Genomic DNA, 25,012 nt, shown 5'->3' on the forward strand with positions numbered 1-25,012 from the left:
TGTACCTGAGATGCTCAGAAATCTATCAAGCTTAAGAAAACTGTCATAGCCTAGTTTCTAGTTCTTCTGTAGCATATAATAACCATCTCCCTGGTACAGAATGAGGGGAAAAAAAGTTGAGAATTGAATATAGATGTACTGTATTAAAGTACAGTGCTATTCAATTCTGTGAGCTTTGAAGGTAATCATTGCAGTGAACTTTATTTTTAGGTTTTAGTTTATTACAGACACTTTTTAGCTTAGTTATCTTCCACCTGTAGTGCCACAGCTAGGACTAAGGACTTGCTAGCATCGGTTGTCGTTAACCAGGATGTTAGCACATTTGCAAACAGGCTGTGAATGAGGTCTGCCACGGGAAAATAAGGAGTCTGCCAAATGAGAAATAAACGTGGTTTTGAAAGAAATATGTTTACATTTTTAGACACAGCCTGGCAAAAAGAAATGCTGCTTTCAGCTCTGACTGTCAGTTCAACCATGCAACAGCTCTTAGAGGGATTGACAGTTAGAAAATATTTCATGATACTTGGCAGTGAACAGCAAGGCAACCAAGACCAATGAAACCCATGGGGTTTTCTATATAGGCTTGCTGAAATACATAGCATTAGGAGTTCTGGAAGTGGTTTTGCCTCCTTAATTCTATTCAGAATGGTTTTTTAACTGCAATCATTTGCAGCAGTGACATTTTGAACTGCTCCAACAGATAGGGTACAGGTGCTGCTACCTAAGCACAAGCAAGAATGACTTTATGCTTCTTAGTCCAGAGTGCGACAGTGATCTGTCAACTTGTGTACAGGCCAACACACAAATACCAATTCCTAAATGGTAGCAGAGAGTATCTTCAGCAATGGAAAAGGAACAAAAATTTCCTATACTTGATTTCCCTTAAAAGAAAGACTACCAAAAATGTGCTGCCTCTTAGAGGGAAATTTATCCCCTCTCTAAAATTCCTGGCTGGTGCTGTTATTGGGATGACAGGAGGAACCAGCCTGTCTATGTCTCCACCCTACTGATGCAGGAGAGAGTAAAGGCAAATGGGTCATGGAAGGGTGGATCAGGCGTTTTTAATACTGCTGTTTCATATGTGGAAGTGAAATATGTTGTTGCATCTGGAAATGCTGGCCTGCCCAACTATATAATCACCACGCTGCTGCAAGCAAAATCTACTCTAAAGGCAGGTCTATGCTATAGGCTTCTGCTTGAATAAATATGAGGATGAGAATGGCGGAGAGATGTGATACCTGACCCACATAGGTGTGCTAAAGAAGCTTTACTAGCATAACTTGTTTCGCCGTGGGGTAGGGAGGGGTGATAACTCTCCTGTGATGAACAACTACAGACGTAATTTCGCTGCTGTAAGAGCATCCACATGCTTTGCTGGTTTAATATCACAGCATTCCCCTATGCTAAGGTACAGTGTCCCTGACGTAGGCAGAGATTAGACCACTGTGCGCTTTCTAAAGGGACGCGGTAAGGGAAACTCATGCCAGTCACAGGGCAAAGGAGGAGAAATGCGGAACACCTTTTCAATAAGTAGAGCTTGAAATGCTATTACATTGCAACGCACTAACAAGACTGAAGAAAAGAACTTTAAAATTAAGTATGCATGCTGGGCGTGTGTGCTTTTTAACATGATGCCTTGCATTTAACTTGAGTGCCAAGACTGGAAACGTGAATTCCCTGAACACTTTTCCCTTTTCTTCCTGTTCCTGTGGGAGTGGCTCACAATGGGGAAGACAAAATTTATGGTGCAGTTCTGAGGTGCCACATCTCCTTCAGAGTCGTCTCCCCTTGGCTGCGTCCCACAGTGCCCCAAACCTTCAAGGAGAACCTTTCAAATAAAGGACAGGCAGCTCCCGAGAGAAAGGCTGCCCAGCCTGCAGGGCTCTACGCGGTGTCTCCCGAGAGATAAAAGGAAGGCTGCCGGGATACATTCATTCCTGTCTTTAAGATGGTATCACAAGGGGATGAGCAGGGCTGCAGCCGGTCTGCTAAGTCCTCTGTGCAGAACTTCAAACAGACGCTCTGGAGGCGGCAGGGCACGGGCTGACTCACCCGGCCGGCTGGGTGGACACAGCCTGCCCAAGCACGTCTCAGCTTTCCAGCTCCCGAGTGGGTTGCCCTCAGACAGCTTTCTTGTCCTCAGCTCCCTCCGAGGGCTCTCACATGGCACGTTATTTTAGTAATGCTTTCGGCTTTGTCTTTTTTAGGCTCTTCTCTCTCCCCTGCAAAGAGAGGGTGGGGAACTGCAGGGCGACACAGGAGCGATTGCTTTGCATTGCAACACACCTGGCTGCACCGTGAGCCAGGTGCTAAGGTGCTTAAGGGTGATTAATTTGGGTGATTAAATTCTCCAGTATTAATGCTACGGGTGTTCCTCTGTAGGAAATAATACCATCCATATAAACCCAATCAGCAAATATAAGAAGCCATCAAAAGTTAGCACTGTAGTTACACAAGTGCTACAAAGTTATAACCACTTTATGTCCTTCCTATGGGCTTGGTCTTTCCACGGAGCCCTGTTGAAGAGCAAGTGAAGTTCGAAACCCAGGCCCATGACTTTGACAGAAGGAGGTGGCTTTCCCTGTGAGTCAGGAGAGTACAAAGGAGGAGAGATGCTGAGTGTGGAAGCAATGAAACTGCAGATTTTACACAAGATTATTTTCCTGGCTTTGCCAAATTCATTTGAAATGTGCAACTGCTCCCCAGAACTACATGTGCACACCAAATACACCTATTTGTAAATGAGGAACAGCGTTTGCCACTCTGACATTACTTTATTTCTTTAAGAAACTGTGTGAAAAAATGTAGACCCACTGGAGTCAGTGTGAAGTTTCCACTAACAGGATCAGAGTTCACTCTACAGTAAGTATAATATACTGAGAATCAACACAACGTTATTCTTTGTTTTATAAACTAAGTGGATGAATGCAAGGAATCTAGCTCTGAGCCCTTCGAGTTTTCTGCCTCTTGCATTTTGGGGGGCTGTTCATATATTTGAAAGATTACTTTGTGCCTTGAGACTTCAAATCTTTTTCCAGTCATATAAGTCAGCAGAAGTTTCTCGTCCTTTACATATCCCACACACAGTCGAGGTGCCTCCATACTAAAAAATATCCCTTCCCTAGGAAAAAAAATTATCCAATTATTCCAGTGTTAACCTGTTCGTATCCTCAGCCCCTGGGGTGTTTTGACCATCAGGATGGGTACTTCATTTATGTGGTCTTCTGTTACTCCCTGCCTGCCCCGCTGCTGAAACAGGCACAGGCTGATGTGTCACAGTGCAAGCGTGTGACAAACTATCTGCTGTGTGCGTTTGGGTACATTAGCTCTGCACTACACTTAAATAGATGTTTGGGGGAAACAACAAAAAATTGTGTTTAATAACTGGGAAGCGACACTGAGGAATGCACACTGAGGGCTGAAAAGTAAAGGAAACTATGTGCCAACGTCAATTACCAGCCAGAGAATAGAAAAAATAGTTAACCCGCATTAACAATGAACGTGGGTGCTACCTAATCCTTACCGTCATCCCATAGTAGAGGGATTTCTGTTAGGAAGAATTTCTCTGACAAAGTATTGCACTTTGCAGCAACAACTTTCCACTTACAGATAATCTACTGCTACTCATAAACCTATTTATGTACTAGATCCTAGAAAAAAAAATTTTAAAAGCCAGAGTATCTTCCTGTTCTTAGGGGTCCTATATATGTTACAGCCTGGAAATCAAGAGGCTGATTGCCAGGAAAATGCTGTGTACATAAAGACCAAAAGCACCCAGCCTGATAACAGCTTTTCGAGGTTTCACTGAAGCACTTGGCAGGTGCTGAACTTGCTGTAATTGACTTCTCAGGTCTCCCTGTGATGGCACTGCCATTTACCTATGAACCGTTCAATAAACCTGAAGTGGTTTTGAATCATTTGCAACAACAGCTGATCAAACAAGCTTTTTACATGCCTCGCGTTCCCCTGTGGCGACTGTAACCCCTTTCTGTAGCCAGTGAAGAGAAAGCTGCAGTCAGTGCCCTGGCAAACCAGCCGAGAGAAGTAAGGTAATAAACCGGAGTTTCGCATCTCCACTGATTATTTAATACTAAACAAGTTTATTTTTGTCTGCCCTCTGATCACAAAATATTTTTCTAGATTTTTTTTTTTTATAGATCATCTACAAGCTGAAGGAATCGGGGTCCTAAAAGTTCTTTGCAGCACGGCGAGCCAGCAGGGCAGCTCCTGCCCTATTTCCCAGCACACCAACACTCCCACTTACTAACGAGCAACCAAACAAAAACACAGAGGACGATTCCCTTCAGCTGCCCACTGCTCTGCGGTTTTTTCCCTTAAAGGACAAGCCAGTCCAAAACATGCATGTCATCAGACTCCTCCATTACAGCTCATTAATTTGCAGCTCCTCAGACTCTAAACACGGCGTTTTTTCGCATTCTGAAACAAATGAAGAGCTCTGGAGACGGTTTGTAGTAAAGCCAGACAAGTTTAACAACTACAATTTTTGCCTATTCTATCAAGTTCAGCATCTCAGCTCCTTACTCAGCACTCCTGGCTCTCGGGGTCCTTGGCAGCTGTACTTTGGATCGTCTTAAGACGGGAAAAAACACATTCAGTAAAGTTTTGAAAGCTCAGCTTGCATACTAGCAACCCAAGAATAACTCAGCGATTTATAGAGCTGCCCACAAACCGGTCTCTATTTTATCGAGCACAGCCGCCTTGCCAAGCAAGACTATTTTTGTTGTACTTGTTACCCCGCTGTTTTTATCTCAGTGACACGAACACGACAAGCCACCCTGCATTCCCACTGCTGCAGCCCAAGCCACCAGCTGCAGATGAAGAGCAGATCCTGCCCGAAAACATTCCCCCCCCCCTCCCCACCGCCAAACCTTGGGGAAACTTTTTCCCTGCCGTGGCAGCGTCCCGCTTACACCACCCCCGGCAGCAGGGCTTGGGGTCCACAACACCCACACACCCCCCTTCCTGGGGGAAGCCGGCTCACCCCCGGGGCTGGGCTGCATTCAGGCAAGCCGCTGCCCCGGTATCAAGCGCACGGTAGTCACCGTACCCCGTTCCTGCTCACATTGCCTTTCTGGGGTCCACTGGGCGCCCCCCCACTGGAGTCAGCACCCCCCGCCCCAGCTCAGCAGCCTCCTGGCACCCACTTGCCCTGGGGCATGGTCCCGGGAAGGGGGCGGGGGGGGGGGGGAGGGGGAGGGGGAGGGGCAGAAAGCACAGAGCTCACCGACACCACCAGGAAGGTCTTCCTCACCCCTCCTCACCACCATACACACCCCACCCCACCCTACCCTACCGCCCCTTGACAGACAGGAGAAGTTTATGCTTTAAATACGTTTTATTTATTACCAAAATTTCCAGAAGCCAAATGTGGCATTTTTTTTTTTAATCTTTCATAAAGATTTCCATGCATAACTTGAAACTTGTCAACTGCAACAGTCAAGTGGTTACTTTAGAAGAGACACTTGAACAGAGACAAACATCCAGAGTACAAACAGCTGTATCTGAATTAACAAAACTTGTCTATTACTAACCTTATAAAGCAGGACGTGCCTTCCCTTTTATCAAAACCAAGCTGACAGATCTGCCTTTATACACACCCAACAGAATAAACTCTGTTATCGGCAAGGACGTTTTCCTTAAACGTTAGAAAAAAAAAAATACAAAGCAAAGAATAGAGTGACTGTCCATAAACCAGTCTTTACTTCAGTCCTCTTTAATCTACTTCTTCGATGGTCGGGCCACCAGAGCCACCCGCCCCGGCCCCTCCAGCTCCCTGGTACAATTTTGTGACGATTGGGTTGCAGAGTTTCTCCAGCTCTTTCTGCTTGTGTTCGTACTCTTCCTTCTCAGCCATCTGGTTGCGATCGAGCCAGGAGACCACCTCCCGGCACTTGTCGAGCACTTTCTGCTTGTCCTGGTCACTGATCTTTCCCTTCAGTTTATCGTCCTCCACTGTCTGCTTCATGTTGTACGTGTAGGACTCAAGGGAGTTCTTGGCTGCCACCCGATCCCGGTTAGCTTCATCCTCTGCTTTGTATTTTTCTGCTTCTTGCACCATACGGTCAATGTCATCCTTGCTAAGGCGACCCTTGTCATTGGTGATGGTAATCTTGTTCTCCTTACCCGTGCTCTTGTCCACGGCACTGACATTCAGGATACCATTGGCATCGATGTCAAAAGTGACCTCGATCTGGGGGACTCCACGGGGTGCTGGGGGGATGCCTGTTAGGTCAAACTTGCCCAGCAAATTGTTGTCCTTCGTCATGGCCCTCTCACCTTCGTACACCTGGACCAGGACGCTGCTCTGGTTGTCCGAGTAAGTGGTGAAGGTCTGAGTTTGTTTGGTGGGAATGGTGGTGTTGCGCTTGATGAGAGCGGTCATCACCCCACCAGCTGTCTCGATGCCCAGGGACAGAGGGGTGACATCCAGCAGCAGCAGATCCTGTACATTCTCAGACTTGTCTCCCATGAGGATGGCTGCTTGCACAGCAGCCCCATAAGCAACAGCCTCATCGGGGTTGATACTCTTGTTGAGCTCTTTGCCATTGAAGAAGTCCTGTAGCAGCTTTTGGATCTTGGGGATACGAGTGGAGCCACCCACCAGCACGATCTCCTGGATCTGGCCCTTGTCTAGCTTGGCATCACGCAGAGCCTTCTCCACTGGCTCCAGGGTGCCACGGAAGAGATCAGCATTGAGCTCCTCGAAGCGGGCACGAGTTATGGAGGTATAGAAGTCAATGCCCTCGTAGAGGGAGTCGATCTCAATGCTAGCTTGCGTGGAAGAGCTGAGGGTGCGCTTCGCCCTCTCACAAGCTGTACGCAGTCGCCTCACTGCTCGCTTGTTGCCAGCAATGTCGCGCTTGTGCTTACGCTTGAATTCTTCCACAAAATGGTTCACCATGCGGTTGTCAAAGTCCTCCCCACCCAGATGGGTGTCACCAGCTGTGGACTTCACCTCAAAGATGCCATCCTCAATGGTAAGGATGGATACATCAAAAGTACCCCCTCCCAAGTCAAAGATGAGCACATTCTTCTCTCCAGCCCGCGTACCTTTCTTGTCCAAGCCATAGGCTATAGCAGCTGCTGTGGGCTCGTTGATAATACGCATCACATTAAGGCCAGTGATGGTGCCAGCATCTTTGGTGGCCTGGCGCTGGGAATCATTGAAGTAAGCAGGGACCGTGATGACAGCATTCTGCACCTTGCGCCCCAGATAGGCCTCAGCAATCTCCTTCATCTTGGTGAGGACCATGGAGCTGATCTCCTCTGGGAAGAAGGTCTTCATCTCCCCCTTGTACTCCACCTGCACCTTGGGCTTGCCACCCTCGTTCACCACACGGAAGGGCCAGTGCTTCATATCAGACTGCACCGTGGGGTCGTCATACTTGCGGCCGATGAGACGCTTGGCATCAAAGATGGTGTTGGTAGGGTTCATAGCCACCTGGTTCTTGGCGGCATCCCCGATGAGGCGTTCGGTATCAGTGAAAGCCACATAGCTGGGTGTGGTGCGGTTGCCCTGGTCGTTGGCGATGATCTCCACTTTGCCATGCTGGAAGACACCCACGCAGGAGTACGTGGTGCCCAAGTCGATGCCGATTGCCGGCCCTTTGCCAGACATGATGACGGGTTCCTCTGATGGCTCGCGGTCGCCTCTCCCGCCACCCACTCCCGCTGCTCTCCGCGGCGCGATGTGCCGGTCCGCCGCCGCCCGCGCCGCTTTTATAGCCGCCTCAGCCTCCTTCTGGAACCTGCCAGAACCCTGGTGGCCAATCCAGCCGCCCGCCCGCCGCTACCGGCCAATCGCCTCTGCCAGTCGCCCAACAGCACCCCGCCCCCTGCCTCCCGACCAATCAGAGCCGTGGCACCCACCCGCCAGCCCAACCCTCCCCGCTGTACGGCGGCCAGGCCGTACTTCTTCCTGTTTTTTTCTCGATGTGTCTCGGCTTTGCAGCGTGCGCCACCGCCCTCGGCCAATCGCCACGCGCGCTTCCCGTTCGCCCCGCCCCCGCCCCATTCGCTGCTAGAAAGTTCCAGTAGACGTTGGGCGCAAGGCCGGGGATTGACATCAGCGTTCTCCAATGGAGGCCGGGCAGCCGGGTGAGGGGCGGGGTGAGGGCGGCTGGTGAGCGGCGGGCGGCCGTCAGGCGGATGCTGCCGTGAGGCGGGAGCGGGGCAGCGCTCGCCTCCCAGTGTCCGTGACTCCTGACGGCTCAGCCCAGCGTTGCGTGGCAGCTCCCGGTGGGGAATTTACCCTTATTTGGTCGCAAGGCGGCAGAAATTCAACCCTCCCTCCCTCACACACACAGATACACGCACGCTCCGTCCTTCCAGCCTCCCCCTGTCCCGTCAGGGCGACGCGGTCGCCGAGCCGAGCTCCCCGCCTTCCCCGTCCGGGGCTGAGGTGCTGCCAGCCTGAGGAGAATTCTGTAGCAGAGGGAAATTCTATCCTGTGGCAGAGGGAAAGTCCCGCGGCCAGCACAGGCTCAGGCAATTTTTAGCCTTATTTTGGCTGAAGTTGGCCGGCTGACAGCCCTCGCTGCGCACATCCCCTCAGGGGGGCAGCGAGGGCCCCGGCCGCCCCCAACGGCGAGGGGCCCGTTGTCGCCGCTGCCCAGGCGGTGGGTGGCCTGGCCTGGCCCGGCCTCGGGAGGCAGGGGATGGCGTCTGGCTTTCCCCTCTGAAAGAAGCAGTTAGGGGTTCGGGGAGCCCTGCTGCTGCTGCACGTGTCTTTGCGTGGTCACGGCCATTCTTGAAACGCCTCCAAATTTTTGTCTGTTGTGCTAATGTGAAGTGTCGTCACGCCTACGTTTAGCAAAAGCTATGGAGCTATTAACTCAGAGCTAGGAAAGTGCTTTGATGAAAATATATTAAACATGAAAATCTGTTGTCGTTCCTACAAATTATTCCTCCTTGCTTTGAGACAAACACTTCAAAATATTCCAGTTCTACTAAGGAGAGCAAAATACCATGCTGAGATCTTTTTTCCTCAGAGGCTTAGTGAGTAGCTCGTTTTGGATACCTTTAAAAGTGTGTCTAAGTCTAAGTGTGTTACCCATAGACTTAACGTGTTACATGAGAGAAGGATTAAATATGCTGTATGCTTAAATCATCTTTCATTAATTTTGTCCTCAGTCTTCAGCATTACGCTATAGCAGCTCTTACAGAAAATATGTGTTATAGCTTTTCACAAAATGACTTGTGTCCATGCAGTTATTACAGATGCTCTAACTCCCGTTCAAAAACATCCTTGTTTCAATTAGTGTATTTTTCAAAGCCTTTTTACAAGACATGAGGATTCCATCTCTTTCGGGTAGTAAGTGTGTATTTAGTTTTGAGATGGAAGAGCTTTAATTTCTGATAGTAAATATTGTACATGTTTAAATAACTATTATTCTTCCACCAATCCTGGTCTTTTTTCACATGGGTTCTGACCTTGGAGAAATCTGAAAGAAATCAATGGAAAATGGAAACCATCAGCTCTCCCTACCTCCAACAGGAGCTGCACTATATATACTGTATGCATATTTCTTTGATGGGAAGGGTGTCGGTTTCTCTTGTAGTTAGACCAGTGACTGATTCATCACGGAACTATCTCTTCCTGTAATTCACTGCTACTTCATTCAGTTGATTGTATCCTATGGAGCAGGGAGAAATGCCAGAGCAATACAGAGTTGGTTGATAAATTCCGTTTCAGCTGAAAAGCTGATGTTATTTATTGCTTGTATGCTTGTGAGGATTATCCCTTAGGAGCACTAATAATGAATGAGAACCCTGTTTTGCTAGCTGCAGTACAAACTCAGGCCCTGTTGTTTCAGAGTAAAAAGAGGATTCCTGCCTCAAAAACATATGTACAGAAACAAGAGATGGAGACTAAGAAATAACACAATATTGATAGCACAATAAGCAGTCTTTGCAGCAAAATTAATTTGATATCTCATTTAAGTGTAGCTGTAATGAAACACGTTTTATCAGATTTAGAAGTGATATTTCATTAATTTGGCCCAAAGCTTTTAGCTATATGTTTTATCAGCGTGGGCACAAAATATATACAACAGCTCCAGACAAAACTTGTTTGGGGTTTCCTTGGCCCGGTAACTAATATGGCCCTGATATGGTTGTGCTGATACCCAGATGTGCTGATAACCTGCTAAAGAGGTGTTTGCATTGACTGGATTACTGCTTACCCATGATAGTACTCCTTCAGTCCTATTTATTTCATCATTTGAATTGTTGTTTTGCTATAGTAAATTTGGGGAAAAGATCCTGGAGGAATGTATGAGCATACCCTTTTAATGCTAATGGTGTAAATGACACACTTGTGGCCATTCTCAGGAAAAATCAAAAGGTCTGTAGACTCAGCCTACCAAATGCTTCATTTAGCCTGTTGTAGAAGCATTTCTTTTCATGCAGATGCTGTTTTCTTCTTGTACAATGATATGTATAGGTCTGAGCTGCATTTTAGGTTTTGTTCCTAATCAGAATTTCACGTGATGTTCTTGCCATCATCTCTCATCTCTTACCGATGTCCTTAGAGAAAGTCCAGTCTAACTAGAGGAAGCAACATCTAAAACCTTATTAAACTTATTCTCTCCTCTCAGCAGAACTATTACAAGCCTGTTTTTTGTCAGCAGTTCTCCAAGACTTGCAGCACAATTTGCGAACCAACTCATCTATGCAGTCATCTTCTCATATGGGAAGAGCCGCATGATTTTCTTTCATGTTGCTTCATATGCAGTCATGTGACAGGTGAGCCGAACAGACTGGTTCAGAAATTAAAGAGTGAGCTTTACGGTGAGGACTTCAGTGCAAGTTTGATTTTCCCTTTAACAAAACATTCGCTGTTATTCCCCCATCCTGAATCTGTAAGCCGTATTTTCATAGTAATTCCCAGAACAACAAGTGCCTCTGGAAGGAGTAGGCCTCTTTCTGATCCATTTTTTTGGGTTTAGGATCAATAATGCACCCATGTCTCCTGTTTGGCAGTGTTACATAACATGCTGTAGACTATTCTCTATTACACCACCCAGACAGAAATGGAGATGATATTTAGATTTCTTCAGTGAAGAAAGAGCTCAGTATCTGGAACAGAACTGAGAACTCAACCCTTATCTTTATCTCGAGAAAAGGAAGACTTTTTCCACATATTTCATATTTCATAAGGCAATGTAGTATAAAAATAGTAGTGAACACAGGTCACAGTTCAATCAGACATAAAATATTAAAGTTGAAATGCAATGGTCTGCTCAGGTTTGACAGTCAGAAGATCTTAGACCTTAAATTCTGGTATCCATTTCCCTCGTATCCATTTCCCTCGTATCCATTTTCCTAGTAAAACTATCCAGAAAATTGCATAAATCAGATTGTATTGGTGAAGATGAATGAATTGTTTTATAATACAGTAAACAGTTCAGAAAAGTCTAAGCAACAGCTGTTCTAAGAACAAATAATACTTTGTCATACATAATACCTTTTCATCACTGAAATTCTTCATCTTGCTTATATTTGTGAATATGTCTAGTAATTGGAATTCAGACAAGAGCTACCAGTGTATGAAGTGACAACAGATTCTTCTGACAAGGTGCTGTTGTGTTAAAAATCGTAGTGTATGTGGGGGGAACAATGTAACTTTTTTGTGTTATTTTGCTGTTGTGTACCTCCACTTTTTGCACACAGATGCTCCTTGTTAATTTGAAAGGCAGTTGTAATACATGGGTTTTTTTAAGTAAGTGTTCCTTTGTTTTGGTGAATGACAAAATAAAGTTCTGCAAATTAGTATAACATGGTTTTGGCAAATTACACAAATGCATGATCAGTAACATGGAAATATTCATAACAGCAGAATATAAGGCACAGGCATTTGGTATTGCCAAACGCAAAGTTCAAAAATGATGAGTCAGATCTCCTAAAATTATAAACCTGGTTTAAAATTATGAGCTTAAAAAAACCACGTGGCTTTATTCATCTTCTGACTTTTTAATCTTTAGCATATGTTCAGATTACACTTCTAGGCTTTTCCATGTAATTTGCAGAGCTTTTTTTTTTAATAATAAATAAAATAGCTGATTACACCATCTCACAACTGAAAACAGGCTGCCTCAGATTGATTAGACTCAATAAAATCGTAGAAGTTGTCAACACTGATTAAACTAATGCTTGATGTTTCAAGGAATAATTATTTTATAATTAAGTGGTTTTAAAGCACATTTATTTACATAAACTTCTGACAGTTTGCTGAGGAATGATTAAAACCTGAGGTTAGTATCACTAGTGTTAACTAGATAAACTGGTGTGCTGTGCATTTTAGGCACAGTTCTTTACTTTCCTACAACTGCAGTCTCCTTTTCTTGCAGCCACTGCCAGCTCTACTGACAGGACTAAATAAGGGACTTTAAAGCAGGTAGTTTGCAAGTAATCATAGAATCAGATCAGAAAAGGACCTCAGTAGGTCATTTAGTCTCATTTTGTGTCTAACCGAAATCTCCTTTCTTGCAATTTAAGGCAATTATTTCTATTCCTGTCAGTTGTGGATTTGAGAAAACGTTATTCCATTTTTCTTTGCAATCAGCTTTTACATACATCTGAAAATCATTCTGTTTCCCCTCTACTATCTCTTCTGTCAGATGACCTAAAATCATTCAATCTGTGCTCAACGGCAAAGTTTTCTCAGCTTCTAGACATTCTCATTGCTTTCTCCTGGATTCTCTGCATGCAACTTGTATCTTATTTTTCAAGCGCCGTGGTCAAAACTGGAGATGTTACTAGCTCACACCTTATCAGTTCTGAAGGAGCAAATTATACACCAGTTTAGACATTTCATTTTTTCCTTTTATTTGCAACAGCGTGATGTTGCAGACTCATTTTCAGAATTTGAGCCAAAATAACACATCGATTCTTTTCAACAGGAATTAAGCAGCTGTTCCTTTACTTGCACAGCTAATGTTTCCAGCTTGCACTTGTTCCTATTAAATAACATCTTATGTTTTCAGATCATGTCTTTACCTTGATGGGATTATTTTGAATTCTAATCTTATCTTCTAGTACTCTTGAAGTCGAACTCTGCTTGGTCTTGTTTGAAGGTATTAAAAGGATACTCTATATGGTCCGGCGGTGAATAAATGAAAACAGAAAATTTTGTCTAGAACTGCTATGAATGCAGTTAAACAACATACTGTAATTATTGGCGGTAACTGTAAAGCTGGAAAATTATGGTAAGTCTTAAACAAGGGAAATGGTGTACTGCAAACACAGGCAAAGACTAATACTTCATACTCGAGAAATATAATGTGATTAATCTCTCAAATTCACTTAAATGCTTGAAGAATTTTTATAATAATTGAACTGTAGCAGTAATCTTTCTTGTTTTCTCATTCCTGTGATCATTTTTTACTCATCTCAGTTTTTCCTTTTGTCATTCTTAGGTGGATGGGAAAAACGCAGAAGCAGATGAAGCAGGTGATAACTGGAACTTCACCCTGTTGCCAAGACTGTTTTAACTCAGGTGTAAGATGGAATTAAATGAGAATAATAAGCAGATTTGTAAGAATATTTTATTAAAGATACTTTATAAAATCACAGAATAAGCTTTAAAGGTGATGAAAACTAACCTGGAATGTCTTCACTGGTACTCTACATAGACTGAAAATAATTGCTAAGTTACAGAACAGTCACAGCCTGTTCTAGATGTCCTACGCTTAGTATACTTTTGAAGGCCTATCTTTAGGTGATGCTATAAACGTATTTCCTTTCTCTCCTCTGCTTCGTGGTGGTTCTACCATGAAGGTCCTTCCTGTTCTCTATGGAAAGGACATCCCATTTTCTATTAGATTTCCCAGCTATATTGTGCCTTCTCCCTGTGGAGTCCCCAGTGGGATCTGGCTTTGCCCAGATATTCACCATCTTCCCCTCTGCTCCAGCACAACCACTGGGACAGAAAGTGTCGGCATTTCAATATTGCACTGAAAGCTTTTAAAATGCCTATATTAATGTTTAAGGTGTTATGTGTTAATAGAGCCGATACCTTCAACATCTATATGCTGAAATGTTTGGGGCTATATAATTAGTTTAAGCAACCACATTCAAAGATATCTGAACATCTTTTCTTGCATTTGTATAGCAACTTTATAAAACTCAAAAGGAGTAAAGCAAGCACAGACACATGCCCTATACAAGCTGCAATACAGACAGTATTTTACACACTTCATAACAACAGTAATGAAAATTATGCCAACTATAAATAAAATTATAGACAGACTCTTCTTGAGATAACAGTTATACTGAACAATGAAACATCCTTTTATAGTAATGAGTAGAATTAGTAAGATGCATAACTACAGCAGAATATAGATCAGCATGTTTAGTCTGCTTACATGTCTCAAGCTGATCCACTGTTGCCTGGGGAAGCAAAATAAATTAATTTTGTTTTTATCCATGCTGGCCCTAATTTGAAACATTTACTGCCTTCTTGGTTTTTTGGTTAGTTTTTTTTCCCCCCATTAATTTAGCTGGAAACATTGGGATTTCTAAAATGCTCAAATCTGAACATGAATGCCTGATTCTCCTCTTCAAGCCAGCTTTTGCAAGGCCTAGATCCAGAACAAGGTGCACCCTGTGCCCTGTGAAGATTTTTTCACATTTACTCATCTCCTTGTTGGTAAAAATTTTTCCCCATTCTTGTAATAAGACCAGAGCACCATTTCTTTACTCTCCACATACAAGCACTGTGCTCCATGGAAGGTCCTCTTCAGCTTGCAAATGATGATCATGGCAGCAGGGGGAATCGGGTCAGCTGGATCTTTCTCACCATCCTGTCCTTCCTCAGGGACCCTCTGTCCTCAGTTTTTAAGATTTTTTTTTCACCTTGTACTCCAGCTTAAATATTTTTTCCTTTTTTTTTAACACTTGATAGTTTAGCATTGTAACTGTCTGAAAATACATACATTTCAGTTCATGAGTATACACTTCTTATGTTTAACTAAAAAATCTAAACAGTTTTTGACAGAAATTCTAAGAAGCCTCATTTCAGAAAAGGTGCACTCCAGCACACGAATAGCAAATTCTGCAAACTCATTTCATAACTGAAAATGAGTTAACACAGCCCTTAACACCTGGCATCTGCCGCTTTTGGCTGTCTGCTCCATGAAAGGAGACTTCAAATTTGTTTTTAACAGGTGTAAATAATAGTCACAAGGAAGTAAGTTTTATAATACAGAGAAGAGTCCAAGACAACTTTTACTGCATGTTCTAATTTGACTGCTTTGGTGCCTTTTGCGATTGCTGCAGTATGTCAAAAAAGCAAAGGTGGTGCCAATTCAGATCTGGCACACGCGGTTCTGAGTTTTTATGAAATCTTTTGCCGACCAGTTCTTCCTCATGTCTTCTTCAAACCTGGTTCTCTCAGTTGTTCAGAAGCTTAGAAGTCCCTATTTCACTACTGCCATGCAGAAAAGAAATGCAAGAAAAATATTAAAAGTCAGAAGCCCACACTCCAGTACTGTACTTGCTAGCATGATGTGGTCCCTCCCACCTCACTATGGTGTGGTTTTGCTCTAAATACCCATCCTTCAGTTATATTCAGAGCACCCACCACAGTCAGGAACTCTGAGCCATATGGTTCATTTCCTTCAACCCCTACCCCACCAAAACACAACTTAACCTTAACGTTTTGATCCTCTTTCAGAAACTTTTGTTTCTTTCTCCTTTGCCTTCCATTTTCAAAACAGCTAAAGATTTCCTGAAGCAAAACTTCCCTTCCCAAGCCTCCCGTAAGTTATTTTTAATACTGTATGTGTTACTTTCCAGCAGTGGTTTATGACTTGGCTTAGTGGAAGCTCAAAAAATTGCATGAGTATTATTTCCCCTCAGCTTCGACTTCATATAGCTTGGATCACCCCCACCCTGGAATACTTCTTACTGCGTCATATTTGCCTCTGTTTGGGGTTTTTTTGTGTGTTGTTTTTTTTTTTCTTGCCTAACTCAGAGTTAACTGTTATAGGTTTTCTTAACCCCCCTTCCCAAATTCTTATTTTAGGTTAAATGCAGATAAATTATATAAATATTTACCGTTCCTGTAAGTCTCTTTTGACTTAACTAATTCATGACAAATAGGAGCAGCTTTGTATCCGATATGAACAGTCAAGAAATTGGAAACATGTGGATGTAACTTTTAAAGACAGTCCTCAGGGTTGTTTTGTTCTTGGTACTCTGACTTCTTTCCCTGGATATGTAAATCACATTGTACAAATGGCTGATTTGCACTCAGTGTTTCTATGCACACAGTGGCAGCCCTGGACCAAGTGGTTGTGTCTAAACTGCAGAGCAGGAAAGGCTTCAAGACTGCACATGAAGCCCGGTTTATCAGCTGTCTGCATTACTTACCTGCTACAGCATCCTCAAGGCCAGCTCACAGCTGAATTTCCTGGCACACCTTTGAGAGGAAAGCCTTGACAGTGGTGCTTCACACTTCAGTGTGCATTATAGGATGCCCCGTGTGACATGTGGCCAGGCCCTCAGCATATGCCAGGCCCAGAATTGTCTGTATATCTGCCCTTTGTGCCATGTCACATACTTGATGGTGGGCAAAATAGCAATCTGGGACAAATGGCTTTTGTTTCATGACAGGAGGGTGATGTGAACATGGGGAGGCAGGTCTTGGGCAAACTCCTAGCTTCAAAGTACTGCTGGTTCTGGCAGCAAGTCCATGTGTCTGCCTAATACATTCTTCGAATCCCGGAGGGGATTTCATTGGACTGATGCTGTTATCTCAAAGTAGCTCTTATTTGACTAGTTCAAAGGTCAGGAAATGCCTTTTTTTTTGTTTGTTTGTAAACTAACAAAGGAGAAAAAAAGGTACTCTAACTACAGTATGCCTGTGAACATTATTTTTCCCCAGGCAACATCAGTGTTTAACATTGCTGTTTATTAAGATGCCGGCCTGCTTTTACAGTCAAAGATCTCTGTTAATTCAGATCACACACAGCTCACACAGCATGACTGAGCTTCTTTACACCACCACCTTCAAATACACTGACTATGCTGTGTGGGACCACCTCTGAGTGTGCCTGTGAATATTAAATTACATTTTTCCAATGAGACTCCAAAAATACTGTTAATCAGTGCCAACTGTGGTGGTGTGGTATACATACAGAACTGTGAACACCAGAGAGCTGCTGGCACTGGCAATAGCTTTTAGCCCACAGTAAGCTAAATTAGAGGTAAAATGTTGCGCCCTCCTCCCAGACTCTGAAATCCTCTAGCTATCCTAAAAACAGAAGTTGTTTTAGGAATGCACAGCTGCAAGACAATCTGCTTCACTCTTCACACAGTAAACTGCTCAACTATAGAAACGTTTGAGCTTTTTAAAGATGCGTGTTTCCAGTTAGCCACCAGATGGAGCTCATACCTCCCCATCACACAAATCCATGAACATCTGCAAAGTTAAAGCACTTCGGAGATGTTACGAAGGATGCAGTTCTTTCCACTTCATGAAAGTCAGAGGAAGTCTGTGATTAGCTGGATGTTTACAAATAAAAGGAGAATCTGGAGACAGATCAAAGATAACTCTCCAGATTTGGCATGGTATCAGGTTCCTGTACTAATAGCATCTGTATGGGTTTGACTGTCACATTTAGTGGTTAAACTTGGCGTATCTCATCATGTATTAATAATGCTTTTTTAATGCTTAGCGCCTTTATAAGAAGTCTGAAGATTCAGCCAGCTAAGGACCTGAAAAAACAAAAAAACAACACCCCCCAGGAAACAAGATCTTCCAGGCTCCATTTAAAAGAGAAGCACCCGCTGGGTTCTTCCTCACCCTGCTTTTTGCAATGTAAAGGGAATCAAGAAGCAAAGATAAGCACTGTTTCAAAATCCAAAGGATGTAGTACTTCAAGCTTAGTAAATAGCAGCAGTAGCACTCAAAGCCTGTTCTCTAATGATCTAAGTAGCTTGGATGGTCCAATCATACCATATATGATTTTTACTGAGAAGTCTACAGTTCATCCAGGATCTCAGTGACTTTGGCACAGCCCCAGTGACTGGGGAGAAAAGCAGATCTGAGATAAAAGATTGTGGTGTGTGAAATACACTGAGCTAACGTATATATGTTTTAAGGGACATCTTTGTTTTGACTCTGTGTAACAAACCAACATAGCTTGTGAGGTCTGGAAGGCCACAGACTATTCCTACTTTCATAGTAGTGCTCTGTTTGAAGCTAGTATTTCTATTTGGGGTCTAAGCCACACTGAACTTGATCAAATAAAAATCAAATGATCCTTCTCCAAAGGAAACTGCCTTTGAACTATTTAACTCTTTCCACAACAAACTAAAGCTGAAAGAACTGTAACAATTACTGTAAGATTTTTTGTGTCTTAATTGACTTATTTTTCAGTTTTTAAGTTACTGTTCATCAGAACCTGTCTTTTCTGGCAGAACTGACCGTGTTCGCAACAGCCAGTAAAATCTAAGTGAAACACAACCCCTTCTGAAAGCAGACTAGGTGGGGCTAATCCTCATACTTCCAGGCATGCGGATTGTGCCAGTGTCATGTTTTACAGCAGTGTACACAAATTATATTTAATCTACCTGACAGCAGTGCAGCTCAGAGATCTGAGCTCTCTCCTGGGCTGTGGGACGTACTAAGACAATTTCTTCATCAGTTCCAAGGAATCCTATCCTGTATTTCCTCCTTCTACAATACTAGTATACCTATTCTTTTCCTGAAGGAGGCATACTCTAGATTTCATCTTTTAAAATGTTTCCATTTTGTATGAATAATTAAATAACCAATGGGTAGAAACCAGAACCTCAGTATTTTGGTATTTGGGACTCTCTCCCAGTAGGTACGAGTAGGAACCCCATAGGCAGGGAGAAAACAGAGGGAGCATCTTTAGCACCCTAAATAAATGCTCTAACAATGGCTTGTGTAAAAGGAAGGAGCATAACCAATACCAGAAGTCTGGTGTATCTATTGCCAAAACCAAAAGTAATCTATGGTATTCAGCAAATTCTATTTTTAGCCAGCGTATCTGCATTTCCACAAACTTTCAGGGTCTTGGGGCTTTTGCCATGGAGAGAAGGACATTATATTACTTCTCCCATTCATTTTCTGGGGAGTCAGAAGCAGAAGTCCCTCTGGTGACCATCCCCAATGTAGCGGGATGGTTACCTAAAAAAGGAGAGAATAGGTATTACTGAGTTGCATAGGCTGAACATGTGAGAACTATTAAACAAAGGAAAGATGTTAGCCCTAGTCATTGCTTTAGAACAGGAAGAAAGCACATCTTCCCATTTCAAAAATCAGAAGGCAAATAGAAGAGCCAAAAGGATGAATTTTTAAAATAGCAACCCTGTTATCAGGGGAGATGGGGGAGAAGAGATGGGGAAGGACTGATTTTTGCATCTTTCATGTTGGCAACGCTGCTGCTGCAGAGACCTTGGCAATTGCTGGCACTGGTGGCACTTTGCCTGACAGACAGGTTGAGAAACCAAGGATTTGTAGAGAATTCTGATTTCCAGTGGATTTACCATAATCCACACAGCTTCCAGGATTTGGAGGCCTTTAAGGAATGCTGTCTTCTTTTTCCCTGTTAGGAGTCTTGGGATGTCTACAGAACTACAAGACATACTTATCTGAGATCATCTCTTATTTGCAACAACAAAAAAGAGTATACCCCAAAATCTCATTGATGTAAATCACAGCTCAGTTTGAGTAAAAACAATAGCAACATTGGGACTTCGTCAGAGAGGGACGTTCTTGAACAGCTCTGAAAGGGCTAAGGTTTTTTTTTGCCTCCCATAGGAAATGCTACATGCAGCATTGTTTTTGTGGTTGTAGCTGCAGGAAGATTTACTATGGTTTTAGTATGCCAGAAGGAATCAAAATCTTGCAAGAGAATCAAAAATACTGACCACTTCTGAAATGCTAGCTTCTTGGGGTGAGGTGTGCTATGCTAGCTACGCAAAACAAATGGACAGTTACAAAAATCTCGCCTTGGACTATCTGCTGATTTCTCATCTCATGTTATCTTCTCTTGAATACATTAATATGAAACTTTAAAAACATATTTTCAACTACTTTTATATGGGGAATGTGCACAAAGCACTGAAAACAGATTCTCGGAAAGCATGATGAAGAATATTGTTTTCCTGTGACTTAACTAAAAAAAATTACAAGACATTTGAGGGCAAAAATGACCCTAAGAAAGATCTGACAGCATTTCTCTTGTAAAGCTGGCACTGGTCATTCAAGTACATGAAAAGGAACATGGGCTGTTTGTTTCAGGGCTGAATATTTATAGTCATGATGAACTGGCTCCTGAATCATGAGCTCTGTTGCCCTGTAACAAATTAAGATTTGTCTTTCTGCATGAAAGAATAAAATAAAATCACAATTAATTCCAGAATCGTAGAAGTGATTGTAAAAGTGGCAGAAGACACTTAATTTATAAAATGTGTCCCATTTTTTGGCATCTTCCCCCTACAAAATCTCAGCTATTAACATGTCTCAAGAATACACTGCACAGCAGTATTTTAGGAGTTTTTTTGGAAGTTGGAAGAAAACACAGAAAACTGGTTTATAGCCGAGAACTACAGAAACGTCAGCTTTTAAAAATATGTTCTTAATTTCTAGCCTTCAACAGACTTCTATAAAGTCAAATTAGTCATGCTTCATCTTGTAGGTCTGTAAGTCTGTGACAAGCATCAAACCAACTGAGAATTAGGAAAGTCAGAATATTTGATTTTTAACCCTTTCAGATTAGGAAGCATTTAAAAGTCAGAAGCAGGCACACAGGGATAGTAACAGATAGTGCCAGCATCTCCTTAACTTACGCAAGGAATTATCCCAAGCTTTGAATATTAGACCAAAAATGAGATGACTGTCTCCCCTTATTGCAACACCCAGAAAAGCGCACGTTGTGAGCAGCAAGGGGCAGAAACCAGCAGGAGAGCCGAGGCCCAGCTGCCAAGCGCCCGGGCAGGCTGGAGGGCACGAAGACCAGAGGAAGGTGGGAACCGTTCCTGGTGTCTGGCTGGACAAGGGGCCCAGCTCATTCGTGGCCTTGGGCCAGGCCAACCGCGTGAACCCAGTGGCGTGGAGCGCTACGTAGCCTGTTTCAAGAAAGACTAAGAAAGCCCCAGAGCATATTTGAAGGGTGAGCTGAACGCAGGAAGGTTTCCAGTTCTCATAAAGAGGGCAGATAGCATAGATGTGTCTCATCTGTATGTAAGAGGCTGGGCTGCCTTTTTTCCTTATCAGGAAATAGGAGATGAATGTAAGAGTTCAGCTTCCACAAGGATGCTTGGGGAGACAGAGACCAAGTTAAGCTCGGGATGTGCTTTGAGTTCTGGCACCGCTCGTTTAAGCAAACAAGTCCCCCCCCCACACACACATCTCTCCCCTCATACCCCCCCTTCTGTTGTGCTAGCGCAAGATTTGATGTAGAGCTGGAGGGGGGAGCACAGCAAGGAACTGATACAGCCACAAAATAGTCCCACAGGGAATAAAAAAGCCTGTTGTTTGATTCAGTTCATTGTAAAGCTACATAAATATGTGCTTTTTGACACTGGAGAGGGTGGCACACACGGGATATGACAGCTGAAACTATGTAGGGAGGAGGAAGGGGCTGCCAGGGCTCAAGGTGGCACTGCCTTCAGGAACAAACGTACGTCCTCAGCAATAGCTGAGATACTCTTGATGGTTTAACACAACTGTGTTCAAATACAATAGTGTAGTCAAAGTATTCACTTTCATAACAATATATTTTAATATACTCTCCAGGGCAGTACATTTTCTGTCTTCGGGTTTCAATAAAAAAATACGCTGAACTGTATTTCTCCATTAACTGAAAATATTAAATGGAGAAGTCCCCTAATAAAAGCATAAATTCTCAGAATTCTGTGATATTCTATTCAAATCAAGATTTCTCCACATCTGGCTCCGAACTGGCTCTCCACATTGGCTACAAATATCATTATACACAAGTGTAAATACTCTTTGAATTAACAAGTTGTCGATAAGCATTTACAAGTGTGTATATATATATTTTTTTTAACATTTGAAACACCTCCTCTGAAACTGAAAAAGAAGCTCAACAGCTTTTGTGATTTTTTAAAGCTCATTTCAGGTCTTCATGAATTCTGTTTTTAAACTTTAGGTAAATCCTGAAAGCCAAGAGCTAGGCTGGCTACTTACAAATTATTTTCAGGGTCGCAGCCGACACCGCTGCCAAAATGAGGAAAAGAAAGAACAGATAGAGGTCCTCCAAAAATAAGAATAGCAAATCACTTATATTTAAGTCTGATCATCCAGCAAGTCTCTTCTTTCTGGCTGTGCCTTGTGCAATGTGATACACTTACACCTCCACTCTCAAGGATCCTTAAGTGCTTTTACCCTCTTAACAGTCCATGTAGCACAGGAAGGAGATGCAAAGGAACTATGTTATGATGACTGAGAAGTACAAATTTGTTAGAGGAAACAGAACTCTAAATGAAATAATTGTGTTTCCCCTTCACTATCTTTCAAGTAATAGCAAGACTTCTAGGATATTGTAACTCCAATTGGTTTTTTTTCAGATCTGCTTTTGTTCGGTCTCCACAGTAATTTTTATCACAGTAGGAGGGCTGAAACACCGCAATTTCACTCTGTGAAATGTTGTCGCATTCTGGGGAGGACACACCTGTCCCCAGGAGCGACCAGCCCCAGGCTGCCTCAGCACCCACCCCTTCTCCCTGTTCACAGCAGCCAAATTCCTCCTGTCACTCCAGGCCTTTTCTGTAATAGTCCCATGCTGTTCCCCTGCATGCTTTTTCACCTCACCATAAACACTATCCCCATCTACTTGCAAACCAGGCTGTCTTGTTTATGCCTTAGTACCTTTGATTTGTTCTCCTATACTCCCCTTGATAACTTCTCAGGCTACTTCAGTCATTCTGGTTTTCTCTGCCTACATACAAGTCGGTCCGCTCTTAAGCTCCCCTGCAGTGCAATTCATGCTCATTTTGAGCCTTAGTCTGGACATTCACACACATGAACTCCAAGGCACTGGGTTTTGTTTCACAAGAACAGGAAAAAACATTAATTCAAGTTCAGTTGGAAAGGTTTAACAAACCTTCCTTTGAAAGGCTACTACAACACAGCTTATAATTGAAAAACAAAGAGTATTCCAGGGTGTTTATAAAGTTAGATAGTACACATAAATACCATCATGCCCAGTTCCTCCATCTAACTTCTGCAGTTGGCAGGTCTGCTTACACTAGGAAGTAACTTCTTTGGTGAAACTTTTTTGGGTCAAGTTCAGACAAATTCATTGTAAACAAGGGCTCCTGACCCTCAGCACGAGTCTCCATAAATTACCCTTAGCCCTTCACTGTATTCAGGAAGATCTCTTAGTTCGCAGAGGTCACCTCCTCCTTTTCAACAAGGTCTTTAATCTAGGCTTTGCTGTGCCACCGCCGTCCTTCCAGCATAGGGGCTGGCTCTACTTGGTACGCAATCCGCGCTCTGAGCTTGTGCCGTAGTGAGCTAATCACCCGGGCCGGCAGCTCCCCCAGCCAAGCTGAGTCATTCTCACTCCAGTCTCGCAGGACATTTTATCCACTCCTCCAGCCGCCCCCTCCATGCCACCTTTGGGATTTGCTTCCCACTGCACGGCTCTAATCCTGCCCGCCCAGCTTTCGTCCAATGCCTCCTCTCCCACTCCGCCTTCCCACTTCCCCAGCGCCACACGACTCTTCTGCCAACTCCCCCAGCACCCTCCAGTTCTCCCTCACTTCCCTTGGCTGCTTGTCCCAGTCCAGCCACAGCCGGTACCATAAGGGATAGCCTGCATGACGGAGAATTGCTGTGCAGTGTATTGGCCCCACCAGCTCTTCCACTACAGCACTTGACTAACTACTTCATCTCCAAGACAACCATTACAATTAAATATGTTGTCTTTTTAAGAGTCTTATAATCACCTTACCACTGATTCCAGTGCTGAGAAGTGTTAAAATACCCATCCTGCTTAGTCCTTGAACTCTTACACACTAAGCCTCAGCCTGGCTTGGGGTGGGAAATGTGGAGTAAATCCTAAGAAGGGGAAAGCTCTGAATTAACTGAAATGATGGAGTGCATTCATGTCCATGGTCTTTTTGGCCCCAGTGTTATTCAGGACATGTTTGGCTTCAGCATCATACAAGAAAACATAGGACTGAGCGGTTACGGCAAAATGCCAATGGCCCGAACTGCACCCAAAGCCATCGGTGCCCGGGGAGCCGGCTGCCGGCTCAGGGATGAGGTCTGGTGGCAGGTCCTTCTCCATCACTGCAGAAGCGCATGCATCTACCAACCAAGAGAAATTCTAACACACATGTAAAACTGAGTAAATGCAAGGCAACTCATACTAATTTAAATAGTTATAGTGGAGATGCTGAACTGTATTAATTTCTGTAGTCTAACATCAAAGCTTAAAACCCTTCGTAATGCCCAAGAAACAACAAGGGATCAAAACTCAACTACGAGTGACAAACACATGAAAGCCCTGGACCAGACTCTCAGCTCCTGGCTCCTATTCTCAACCCCACCAATAGTGTCCAAGGTGATAGAACAGAATAGAATAGAATATTGCAGTGGGAAGGGACCTACAACGATCATTGAATCCAACTGCCTTAATTGCTGATCTAAATTGCTTTCCTCCTTCCATGGCTCAGTGGGAAATGGCATTACTACCCTCTTTGTTAAAGATCTGCCGGGAGACAGTACCACTAGGTTTTATTTTTTAATAGTTTCCTCCCCCCATTAAAAATCATATGCACTTAACAAACATTTAGACATCTGGTGCCTGAGAGTCAAAGCCAGTCGTTCTCTCAAAGGCCAAGCTGCCTCACTGAATTGATGTCAGCTGACACTTAGTAGGATTTTTAAATTCAATTAAATTAAGAGACAAGCTACGCAGATTAGGGCTATACTAGAATCAGAAAGGAATCTTAAAAGGCATAAAATGTCTTTACATTTATT

The 25,012-nt window shown here is 43.5% G+C and overlaps 2 protein-coding genes across 3 annotated transcripts in view; both read right to left on the reverse strand.

Annotated features, from left to right (window-relative positions):
• Positions 1-5,648: 5,648 nt before the first annotated feature.
• Positions 5,649-7,764, reverse strand: HSPA2 (heat shock protein family A (Hsp70) member 2). The gene has a single exon (XM_063333493.1). The coding sequence runs from the start codon at positions 7,637-7,639 to the stop codon at positions 5,735-5,737; it is 1,905 nt and encodes a 634-aa protein (XP_063189563.1). The 5' UTR covers positions 7,640-7,764; the 3' UTR covers positions 5,649-5,734.
• A 4,382-nt stretch (positions 7,765-12,146) lies between these two features.
• Positions 12,147-25,012, reverse strand: part of ZBTB1 (zinc finger and BTB domain containing 1) — a 29,820-nt gene continuing 16,954 nt past the window's right edge. The window contains exon 3 of one of the 2 annotated variants that reach the window (XM_063333506.1): positions 12,147-15,451. In XM_063333506.1, the coding sequence (XP_063189576.1) occupies positions 15,441-15,451 (11 nt within the window). In that variant the 3' untranslated portion in view covers positions 12,147-15,440. The remainder of the gene's footprint in view (positions 15,452-25,012) is intronic. The other variant, XM_063333505.1, reaches the window with a different exon arrangement.

This window comes from Chroicocephalus ridibundus, chromosome 4 (genome assembly GCF_963924245.1).
Source record: "Chroicocephalus ridibundus chromosome 4, bChrRid1.1, whole genome shotgun sequence".
NCBI classification, from domain to species: domain Eukaryota; kingdom Metazoa; phylum Chordata; class Aves; order Charadriiformes; family Laridae; genus Chroicocephalus; species Chroicocephalus ridibundus.

Coding starts and splice junctions, on each gene's coding strand:
- HSPA2 (XM_063333493.1), bottom strand. CDS start 7,639: ATGTCTGGCAAAGGGCCGGCAATCGGCATCGACTTGGGCACCACGTAC.